The 12,236-nt window shown below is 36.2% G+C and overlaps 1 protein-coding gene across 9 annotated transcripts in view; it reads right to left on the minus strand.

The window, feature by feature from the left end:
* STXBP4 (syntaxin binding protein 4) overlaps positions 1–12,236 on the minus strand; it is a 68,344-nt gene that overhangs the window by 38,110 nt on the left and 17,998 nt on the right. For all 9 annotated transcript variants that reach the window (XM_069032785.1, XM_069032787.1, XM_069032790.1 and 6 more), the window contains 6 exons: positions 11,445–11,523; positions 8,833–8,915; positions 8,245–8,341; positions 6,822–6,934; positions 6,095–6,181; positions 4,977–5,042 (listed from right to left, as the gene is read on the minus strand). In XM_069032785.1, coding sequence (XP_068888886.1) covers positions 4,977–5,042; positions 6,095–6,181; positions 6,822–6,934; positions 8,245–8,341; positions 8,833–8,915; positions 11,445–11,523 — 525 coding nt within the window. The remainder of the gene's footprint in view (positions 1–4,976; positions 5,043–6,094; positions 6,182–6,821; positions 6,935–8,244; positions 8,342–8,832; positions 8,916–11,444; positions 11,524–12,236) is intronic.

The following is a 12,236-nucleotide window of genomic DNA, read 5'->3' on the forward strand; positions in this document are numbered from 1 at the left end:
TATTAATTGAAGTTAACTTTGATTAGTAAATTAGAAAGTCAAACTAAAGATGGGTTTACACACTAGGAATAAAACAAACAAACTGCTCACAAAAAATATACAGGCTCACTGGCACCAAAACCAGTAAACCATCTTTCCCCTCAGCTATTAATTTATCTGTATGAAAAGTCACCTTATATCAATTTTTTGAATAATTAAAGTTATAAGCTTTGAATACACAAATTCACAGAGCTAAAAGCTTTTTGTAGAAGTTGCCCAGTTAAGGATACTTAGGTGAATATTCTACTCCTGGTCTACCTATTACATCTTATTATCATTATATCCTGGTTGGGAATGGAATTAGAGGGAAAACAGGTAGCTGTAGAGAAGAAACACACTGCGACTCTTTAACATGGAGGAAATAACCCTCTAGAAGCTAGGTTTGAAATTGCTGTTTCTAAAAAACCTAGATGACCAGATCCTTCTGTTTTGTGGAAGAAACTGCATGTAACATGTGTCATAATACAAACATCTATAGAGAGGTCAGTTAAACTTACAAATGCAGATTTAACTCTTTCTTAATGTAGAAGCATTTGTTCTGTACAATCAACATCCTTCAAGTCAGGTTTTCCTATACTTTGTGATAATGTTCTTTCTGTAAAATGATCTACCAATCTCAGCTTCACACGACTTTTACCCTCTACAGTGTTAGCCTTAATGAACAATATACTCCAGGCCATAAATCAACTAATATCAGTGACATATAACCAGTACATCATCTTCCTCATCTTTGCAATATAAAACCAATTTGGATGATGGCCAGGGACATCCTGGTCTCTCAGAAAATAGAGCAGTAGAAGTAACCACACATGTAGAACAGCAACACCATTAGTGAAGACAGGTGACACTGGTGTTGTACAGGCACTGCTGTGTTACAGGGCACAAGCGGTAAGAGATCCATTTAAGTGACCTTTAATTTGACAGCAAGTAGAATGGTTTTCTTTTTTCCTTTGGAAGCAGTAGGTGAACTACACGAGGACCACTTGCACCTGGAAACACAGACTCATCCCAAGCTTATTGCTCTCTGTGTGTTATTCCTCATGCTGGTGTCAGAGTTGTGTGTCTGCAGCACTAAGAACAGTGTGAGGGTCATTACTGCCTGCACTCCCTGAAAGCACAACAGAACAATCACCCCTCCTGCAAGCTGCTTGTGGCACTCCTTTTTTCCTAGAAACAATTCAGGGAACACAGGGACTCCTAAGAAGTTATCAATCTACAGAAACAGGGGTCAAAATTACTACCTCTGGGGAAGGCACTTTATGGCCACTGTAAGAAACAAAATGAGTCAATAGCAAGAAGAGCTGGGCCCTGCTGATACAGAGGATGAGCTGGGAGCCTTCAGCACCAAAGGCATCCTTGGGAAGCAGGCTGGAGGTGGGAAAAAGACTCTTGGAGACAAAAGTGAAAGGATGCTCTGATGTTAAGTTTGACTAATATGAATGAACACAGAGACCTTGAAAAAGGATGGCGCCTTAAAAACCCACACTTAGGAATTATTTAAATAAACCGACATGAGAAAAGTGAAGAGAAAATTGCTATTATGAAAAGAGAGGTCTTCATTTTGAAAGAATACCTCCTTGAGATAAAGGTTTAAACTCTTATAATCCAGAACTGCCTTTACTCCTCTGTTGTTTTTTCAGAACCCTAGTTGTTGAATATTAATTTCTCTGTAATAGCAGACTAAGTATGACCAGATTTCAATGGTGAAAGACCTAAAGGAATAATTAAGGAACAATGGCTTCTTACATTACAATTAAACAATTATACACACTAAAACTGAATTAGTAAAGTCTTCTGACACACCAGAGCTGTTTGCTGGAACAGAGGGGCACAAAGGGAAACTATTCCCTTTGTGGAACTGGAGAACAGATTTCACTATTCTCCAGTTACTGGAGCTGGCACTGTGGGGACACAGTGGGTTCTCTCACCTGTGTAGGTAAGGGGGCCCCACCAGTGAAGAACTGATGGGTAACACCCACTGCAGCAAGACCAGCTCTTGTCCCACTCAAATGTGGGACACTTTTTTCAAAAAGTGTCCAAGGCCAGGCTGGATGGGGCTTGGAGCAATCTGGGAGAGTGGAGGGTGTCCCTCTCCATGGCAGGGGTTAGAATGAGATGAGCTTTAAGGTCCTTTCCAATCCAAACCAATCTAGGATTCTAAGACAACAGATAGGGAATCTGCAGCTACTAGTATTTAATTTATATAAATGCTTGATGGGACCAATTGTCCTAATCTGGTATGAAACCACTACAACCAATAAGGAACTGAAAGCTGGAGGACAGAAGCTGAATCCATAAAAAAGTACTTTCAAGGTACAGGTTCAGAGTGCCAGAAGGTTTTATCCAAGTTTTATTCCAGCCACCAAAACCATCAGAACTAAGATACTCTTTTAAACCACATGAAAATTGTAGTTACAAGTCAACTGTGCTTGTTGATTAATGTTACAAAAATTGTATGCTGAAATTATCCTCCAAAAGAACTTTTAATATCTTTATTATGTATTAAAATAAAAAAAACTAATGAAATAAACCCAATCCTTCTTTCAGGCAGGGTGAAATAAATTACATACTGCTTCCAAAATAGCAGCCATTCAAAGCCCCTCTTTCCCTGTTAGGGAAAATAACCACAGAATAGCATATCTCAGCCCTATGAACCGAGTCCAGGAGTTTGGAATACCACAAACAGTATCTTATCTTTACAGGCTCTCCCATTTACTATGTTTAGCTAAGTGCTTCAGCTGACAGAAACTGCCCAGAAAAAGCTGTAGTACAGAAGGGATCATTCAGGCTGGAATACTCCAGGACTCTGAGGCAGCACAGGATCCAGTCCAACTCCTCCAGGAAGACAGAAGACATCATTCCAGATTTCACATTCATGCTCTTGGCAAGACTTCAGGTACGCAAAAGTGCCTTTCTGTGTTTGGTGCCAATTTCAGCTTACATATGATTTCAAGGAAGCCCCAAAGATATAGTGCTATATCACAACTTCAAAGCTAAAATAGATTAATGAATTTTAATTGTCACATACCAATATTAGAAAATAATTACTACCTTACTGCAAGTTTAGCAGCATTTCTAATCTTAAGAGTTTATTCATGCTGTTAGTTACTGACTCAAGCACTGTTTAATGAATTGGTACTAACAAAGCATGTTTATTAACCAGAATATTTGAACCTGTCTTAATTAATCTGGAATCTCTGCAATTCACAATTAGTAGAAAATAGGAATACCACAAAATATACCCCAATACATGACTGGTAACCTATATCCTCATTTAAAACCTTGTTTTTTTCATGAAAGCAGTCATTTTTAAAAAATGCTTAAATTACACTGAAGTCAGAAGACCTTATACTTAGACTTTTGATTGTTACTTTTAATCAGACCATAAGGGCTCAATAATGCACTCATTAACTCCTTTCACTAAACTTCAGCTCAAGCAGGAATGCACATTGTAAGTTAAATGGCAACTTGTACTGTAGGTAGCCTATTTCTAAAAAACTTATCACCATGAATCTCAGTGCCAATATTGGTTTTGAACAACAGAAATATATATATAAAAATACATATGAAACACTTGAAAATGCACCAAGTACAAACAAAAGAAATGTCCATTAAAAGCCCACTTACATGTCCTAAAACAAATCACACAATGCTATAATTATATATGATTTATTATTTCTCTTTGACTTCTCTATATGGAACCCTTTCAATGCCTACAAGAAAATCAGTGTTTATCCCTGGGAGGTTTGCAGGGCAAAGCTGAACTTCACCACCACACGACAGTACCTGAGAAAAATAAAAGTGGAAGGACCTCGAGTGGCGGCAAATGGGCACTGCTGCCACTTAAAACATCTTACAACAGCCCTGTCCAAGGGTGCCTTCCCAGAAAAAGCAGGTTTGTACTGGGGATTGTACTTTGTAATAGCTTTAGTCTGGACTAATACACAGAACAAGTACTCTGGTCTAGAACAACACAGTCAACCCATTAGAGAATGGGAACTTCAAGTGCATTACTGGAACAATCTTGCAGTTAAATTTTATCCAGAAGATAACCCAACTTATTTCCCCACAGTGTACAGAAGGAAACTACACAATACTACTGGAAAAAGCTTCCAAGCAGCTCTCTTACATTCAAGGAATAAAAGGTGATAATGAAGGTGCTCAACTAGTCTTATGAGCAAAAATATAAGACTAATCTTAATACATGGGATTTTTAAACTTTATCTTGCATTTTTACATGACATCAGACATGAGAAACCTGCAAAGGATAGGTGCAGCAGTGCAGGAGGGAAGGAAGGCAGCCAGGCTCATTAGAAGGAAAAAGCTGACAGGGTGTTCAGGAGAAAGAGGGAACCGGAAAATCACTTGGTTTTGAATCCAGGCTATCAATGACATGAGACTTACATTTAATTGGGAATTTCCTTTAAGAGACACAAGGAGGCCAAATACTCTGATTTACTGGCTCATAATTATATATAGATTTGGAGACAGAAACAAGGCTTTCCTCACAAACCCCTAACTACAACTTGTTTTCCTGGTAATTTTTTCACACTTAAGACTGGCTGACATATAAAATAGTTAATGTTAGGATTGTAAATTAGGCTCACTGTTGCCCAAGAACAGCAAAGTCTCTTCAAAAACACTTAAGACCAGAAAGGTTCTACTACATCATTATCCCACTTCATTGACCCAGCTGGTCTTAGGGTTCCACTCTCAATTCAGTAGTAGAGAAATATATTACTGCTCTAAAAACTGAAGGATCAATTCTCCACTTTTGATCAAAAGCTCTGTAGTAACACAAGAACCACTGTGTTGAAATCAGTGTGAAAGCATAGTCTTTATGAGCAGCAAGACAAAAAGTGCTCCTTTCTCCCTTTCACAAAAAAAAACAATTAAAAATTTTTAAATAATTGTAATTTTTAGAAACTTCAACATACTTGCTTGACTACTTGTAGCTGCTCTGTTAACTGTTTCTGTAAGTCCACAGATTCAGACAATTCTTCCTGTTTAAAAAAAAAAGAATAATAGAAGAGTTTTGGTCCTAAAACAATTAGCTCTTTCAAAACTACAGGCAGCAATACTTAACTTCTATCAACAGCTTTTACAAAACCTGTGATAAAACCATCTCTAAAAGCTAACTTTTCTGTGAGTTCATTGATGCTTTTTAAGTTTCTTGAGTATTTTAGGATTATTTACTGAACATTTCTGGGATTTGTGTAAAAAAGTGTAAGAAATAAGGCAATTAATTAAAGATTGATCATTGTCAGTTTTCCACATCAGCAATTTAGGGACTCTGGGTCAGCAGTCACTGTGCTCAATGTAAACAGGGTTCTTTCATTTTGGTACAGAGCTCTCTGAAGAAGAATCCTTGAGCACAGAACAGAGAACAGATCTCTGGCCATTTCAACCCAATGTTTCTGTAACTTACAGCAAGAATTTTTTTGGACCAAGAGAAAATTTTTTAAATTGTCTTTATCCCAAGCTCAATATTCCTGTCCAAGAATCAGAGTTATGTATGCTGAATACATATGTCTTTTGGTTTGTTAAAATAGAAATTCAGGACCGTGGAATGTGGTAGGAACCTGGGGTATTAATAAACAATAAGAATATTTACTGCTTTAGTCTTGGGAATTTTCTAATGTCTGGGAAAACATGTATTAATTTTGCACACAGATTCATTTATCCTCCAGTTCTGATTCCTTTCAGAAGTATCAGCACATGCTCAGACTCTGCAGTTACAAGCATCACACATTTTAAAATAAAATTGCCATGCAAATCAGTCATTTCTCCAAATTCACTTCTGTGAAATGTCTGCTTAGTCTCATTTCTCTGTGGATCAGATTAAAAAATGTGTTAGCGTTCAGTGTAACAGCTAAAATTCACTGTCTCCACAAATATATTGTAAGCAATCTTCAAACATGATTAAGACTGTTTGCATTGCCATTTTATTTATTTATGAAAAACTGCACATGAAATTAAAAAAAACAGTAAATTACTATACAAACTAAAAAAATTAGTCTCTTGAATAATTTAAAGCAAATAAAAATTGTGTTACCTTTAATTTACTAATTTCTTTTAAAGCTTCATTTCTTTCTTTCTTAAGTCTTTCCACATCACCCTCCAAGGAATCACAGGTTACAAACTGTGTGTATATAAATACTTAAGATTAGAATGTATTGCTAACTGTGTCTTCCATAATCTTTAACATCTTATATTAAAAGTTCTTGTTAATAAAATGAGAAGAAAATCTTAATTTTGAGTTATAGATCTGAAAATGCTAAAAACATTTAAGAAAATTTTAACCAACTTATCTTCCAAAGGAACAATTACTTTTCCTTTTAAAGTGGATTAATAAAGTGTTTTTTAAATTATTTAATATTTTAAATAATAGGCATTTTATTTTAGTGTTCATGTACTAAAAATGCTCTTTTTAGAAGTCACTTCTAGAATAAAATGGTTTTCACTGTAGCACTGTAGTTCAAATCACTGTGCCCAGTAGTTGTTTCTCACTCACACAGGTTTTAACAACCCAAATTTTATTAAGAGACCACAGTAAATCAGTGTTGTCCAGACATACAACAAACCAGAATTAAATTACATTAATTGCTTTCTATAAATTAGGCTGCTTAAAAAAGCTTCACAGAAACTAATCTATCTTAAAGAACCCCATGCTATGGAGCTGTTTTAAACATCTGCCCAAGATCTGGAGTTATTTTACATACAAAAAACTTTCCAATCATCTCCTCCCAGCTGTTCGAACACTGACCAGGCACATATTTTACCTGTGAGTCCTGTAAGCTGGCAACTTCACTGACCCTAGAGGTGACAGATTTGTGGCCATCATCAGTTGCAGCTGACTGCATGGACAACAGATTCCTTGAAACTTCAAAGAAATCTAGGAAAAAATCAGTTCAGATTTTGTTGTTGTAGCCCAGAAGTTCAGCTTAGTAACAGATCACTGATGCAACACAACTCCCAATATCACCAAGAACAGCCACTCTGAGAAATGCAGTGTCTGCCCTTTAAGCTTTCTAAAGGAAAAGATGAAAATCAGAGAGATATCTCCAAAGAGAAAGTTCTGCTAAAGATGGTAAGAATAAAAATGCCCAAAACACACCGTGGGATGAAATGTCCTCAAATCAAATTGCGAAGGAGAAAAGAAAACAAAGGTGGCGTGAAGTTCACCTTCAAAGTACCTGGGATGTTCTGCATTTGGCAGGTGTCTGTGAAAAATGACACACCTGCCCTTCCCAATAAGTTGACCTTACCAGAGGAGACAGGACAAAGGAAAAATTTCCTGCTAGCTCTGAGCTCATGGTTTCCTTTTCAGGCCCTTTAAACCCCTGACAGAGGCTTGGTAAAATTGATGTTGACCAAGTTGAAAGTTTTAAATAAAAACACTCCTTCATTCACAATCAACATGACTTGGACTACCCATACATTTTTAATTAAAAAATTCTGCTACGCTATGACAGAAAAGTGGAAATATAAAGGTCAGTTTACTTCACATAAAATCTGACAGAAGATCCAGTATCTTTCTCACTGAGGATCTTTCTGGATGTTTAAGTACAAAATACTAGTTTTCACACACTAGTGTTTTTCATAGACTTTAGGAAAAGTGAAATTTCCATCAGTTTTAGCATCAGAACCATCATGTCTCACAGTTTCTGAAAAATATTTTAAAATTGTCAGTGTCATCAACCAAAATTGTCATAACCAACAACAGCAACTCAATCCTATCAGAATTAGGTTTAGCTGGAAGAATTATGATGGTCTCCCTGCAAATCTGTTTCTATATGCAATACCAATACTTGAAATGTTCTTGCTTCCCACATACTGAAGTTAAATGATCCATCAGTTTACTTGCTTCAAGAAGCCTCCCTAACCATCAAAACTCTCCCAAGCAATTTTTGGAAAAATTACAGTTCTCTATTGTCAAAACAAAAAGTTCAGGATTTTGTGAGCACAAAAATCAAACTTTTCCCAAGGCTGCTCTTAATTAGATAAATTTGTGATTTGCATTCCCATTACTTAGTTTCAGAATTTCAAGCTTATTTTCTACAGTAAAAGAAGGTTCTTGCCTCAAACTATCATTTTATTTGCAGCAGCAACCCAATAGTGACAAAAAATATAATAATCGTTATTATCTACCATTTCTGTATTCCTACTTTTCACTATTTTCTATGGTAATTAACAAATTATTACCTCCAAAAGACACTGTTCCTTTAGAATCTTTATGAAGTTGCTGCCTTAGGGCTTGCTGCTGTTCATCTGTGAGCTGAAGCCCAAGATAATTCAGTGCCTGGAAGGAAAAAACTTATTTTGGACTGAAAAAAGAAAGGACTAAGGATAATGACTGCAGGGACATGGGGGAGTAATTAAAGAGCTACACTTCAAAGGGCCTTTGTATCCCGGTACACTCTCACTGACAACACTTTTATTCCAGAGCCACTCTGTGACTTTTCCTTCTAATTGAGAGATGTTCAGATATTATTTAACCTTGAATACAGATGAGTGTAATAAGCAAACCCCTTTGTCCTTAATAACTGCTTTAAAAATCCTGAGGGATGTTCTGATTCCCAGAAGAGTTAATCAGTAATTAGATTAACAAAAACAGTAATTTGCCCAATGTATAAACTGAAATGTTGGCCTGCAACATTAAAGAACTACCCAAACAGAAAATTCTGTGTGTCATTTATACCTTAGAGTTTGTCAGCCTAGAAATACTGTCTAGAGGTTTTACCTGCATCACAAAGAGGAAGAAGCAAAACTCAGAAGATTTTAAGTATTTACCCTCTCCAGCTTTTCTGTTTTGAGATGAATACTCGAGTTCTTTCCTTGGGGCTCATAATCATCATTCTGGCTGGGGGCAATAACTAAGAAATAAAAAAAATAAAGTAATAATGATGTAGTTGTAACTATTGCTTTGAAAAATTTGTTCTGAAGCTCTGCTCATCAAGTGGATGCCAGCTAAATACCCACTTGCCAAAAATACATGTTAATCCTTAGACTGACTTCTTCTTTTAAAAGACATAATTGTAATCAACAAAAATTATGGGTATCAACCACTTCCACTATTTTTTTCGCATAAAAAAGTGACAAGTAGCAAATTAACAGAAAATAACCAGGAATAACTTTGAGTGATCCATCAAGCATATGGCTTCTCCTTGTGGTATTTTCTCTCAGAGTTACACAGACACTCAGGAAACAGAAGGGGAAACACACTTGTGAATTCTAAGAGAGACCTCCAAGACACACCCTCAGTGTAACTGACAGTTCCCACATGGAGTGATCTAGAAAACACTGGGGAAAGAAAAGGAATGACCTGTTCCCAACCACGGGCTGTGTGGAGGGAGCTTAGGCTGAACTCTCCAGGCTCCTCAGTATTTTTTCCTGGGAAGGAACACTTTTCCAAGAACTCCTGTCCATCAGGCCATCATCCATCAGCCCCTTCTACCCTCACAGTCAGAAACACAAGTTTGCATGGTTTTTTTTTAAAACTATCTCTTTGGATTTTAGATGTATGCAAATAAAAAAATAATTGTTTGCGTTCATTATTTATAAACATAATGTAGATCTTAATTCATCATTTCCTTAATGAATTAAAAAGGTACCGAAACCAAAACCAGCTTTTGACAAGTAAAGGATCTTGCAGTTTGAGATTCTCTCTAAAGGAACAGAAGGAATTGCAGGGAATTCTTTTTTTAAAAATTTTTTTAAGTTTCACAGAGTATCTGTTTCCAAGCTCAAAGCCATTTATATTCTCTTTACATGCCAAATGCATAAACCAAAACATCTTGAAAATCTCTGACACTAACACCTCTCACATGCTATATTAAATTCTGAAGACAGTGGGCTAGAACCTTGGTGGAATTGGCACAATTTCACTTCAGCTCAGAACGAAAAAGCCTCATGTGTGAGTTTGTGCAAAAACTTCCTGAAACTATGCTAATTTTTTTCATAAGGTGTTAAAAAAATAGTATATCATCTAAAAAATACTTTAATTTTTCAAGGTTATCTTTGAAAGTTTATCCTTGAAAAAGGGCAGCATGAAAGAAGTGGCAGGTTTGACAAAGGATGTGCTGTTAAATAAGAAGAAAATCAAACATGGCAAGAAGCAGTACAAACTGGAGCTGCAAGTATTTGTGCTTTCTGCTCTACTACCTGTGTTATTCAGATGTGTTAAGAGACTGTGGCCTTCTTGGTGTAGTCAAACAATGAAGCTCCAGTGTACTGAATTGTATTAACCAAGAGTCTTGTATTCTGAATATATTAAAAAATAAGACTCTTGTCTTGTTCCTTTGATTTAGTTGTAGGGCTTTTCATGGTCAATATGTAAAAACTGTGTGATCATTATTCTCCAGGTGTATTCAATACTAAAACTTTTCCAGTTTCAATAGCCCATATTTGGTCAGCTCACCCTTCAACTAAGGAAACCAACTGATCTGATTTGCAATATGGGAACTATTTCATTTTAAATCTGAATATCTAATATGGGCTATAATAAATGCAAGTACAATTGAAATAATATCAGTGGAGAGACATCTGGAATGAATCAGATCCTGTGTATTTGTTCTTCCTCTTCTCAGTACATTAGACATCAAGTTGAGAAGCTCAGCTTATGCTTAATTCCTACTGCCTGACGAAAAAGAATAAAGTTCAGGTCTGCACAGAGAAATACTGAAAAGAGTCAGTTGTATCACAGTGTCAATGGGGACTCCCATTATTGTGCCACTCCTGCATTTTCACTGTTTCTAAATACAACACATCTCTTTCCCACAGGAATTACAATTGTTCAGCTCAGAATTGGTTCTGACTAAATTTCAAAAACTCTGTTTTTCCTTGAATGTTGTTTTCAAAATAGATATTTAGAGATGGGATCAGTGACTCTTGCCATTGTTTGAATGTCACGACTCTAAAGCACAAATATACACTATCTATTGTATTTGTTATTAACTGAAAAGCTGTTAAGAGGGCTGCAAGTTATTTCTATCCTTTCAATATGCTGCCCTGATTTAAGGAAAAAAACCATGCAAGCAGCATACATCCCCAGAATTTCATCAAATCAAGAAAGCACAGTTTCTATGGCAACCTAATCTTGATCTATACGTGAGTCTTCATTATCTGGTTTCTACTGAGTCTATTATCATTACTGCTGTATAGCAAATGTTTTGATCACTCTTTTTTGTTTGGCTGCAGCTGTTTGTTAGAGACAATGTAAGTTATATTTGACAGAAGCTACTAAAAATCCATTGATCTCAGTCCTTTATTTATTTAGGAGTATAAAAACAGTGCAATACTCCCTTTTTTTGGAAGACTGTTGAGTCTCACTATGCACTATGTTCTGTCTGACTGTTATTGAAGGAACAAGGAAAAGGATGGCAGGGAATTAAATGAGCACTTACCCGTGGCAGACACATCAGCAGGATTGCCGTCTAGAGCAGTAATTGGAGATTGCTCTCCCATCTTGACTCCAGTTTCCATCTACAAGAGGAAATGAAAAGTCATGAAATACCATTTCTAAAGCAGATCACAAGCCAAACCAGAAACAGGCATTAATGAAAAAAGGGACAGGAAGGAAGATTGGGGGGAGAAAAAAAACAACCCCAGGAGAAAAAGAAAGGCATGGAAGGGGTGGTGGTGAGAAGGAAGAGCATTGGAAAAAAACAGATCAGGGCCTCATTAAAACCTTGAGTTTTGAAAAATCTTAATACGTGAAGATAGCACAGTCTCTCTAGGCAACCCACTTCAATATTTATATCCCTAATAAGAAAGAAAAATGGGCACGAATTTTAAGTACAAATATAAGATGATTTGAGAATCACCTGTTTTGACTTTGTTTGAGAACATTTTGTTCTTCCTTCTTCTAAAGCAATACTTTATTTAGCTTTAAAAATATGATAAACTGAAAATGTTCTTTCAAAAATTGAAATAATAGTCTTAAAATCTTCTTTCTCATGGTCAACATTATTTCTTTACACTAATGGTGAGCTGTATGAATTAAAACAATTGCTGCTTAGTCAAAAGAAAGGGGAAAAACCCACATCCTTCTAGGACTTTTTTAAAGCAAAAACCTCATCATCACAGAGCAAGTGTGAGATTGCCCTGTACTCACACATATGTAGTGAACAGGGAATGTTTTAACTCTGAAATATATAACTACTTATATCTAATTCCAAAACTTTAGAGAAACAATA

The sequence above is a fragment of the Aphelocoma coerulescens genome, chromosome 18, assembly GCF_041296385.1.
Source record: "Aphelocoma coerulescens isolate FSJ_1873_10779 chromosome 18, UR_Acoe_1.0, whole genome shotgun sequence".
NCBI lineage: Eukaryota > Metazoa > Chordata > Aves > Passeriformes > Corvidae > Aphelocoma > Aphelocoma coerulescens.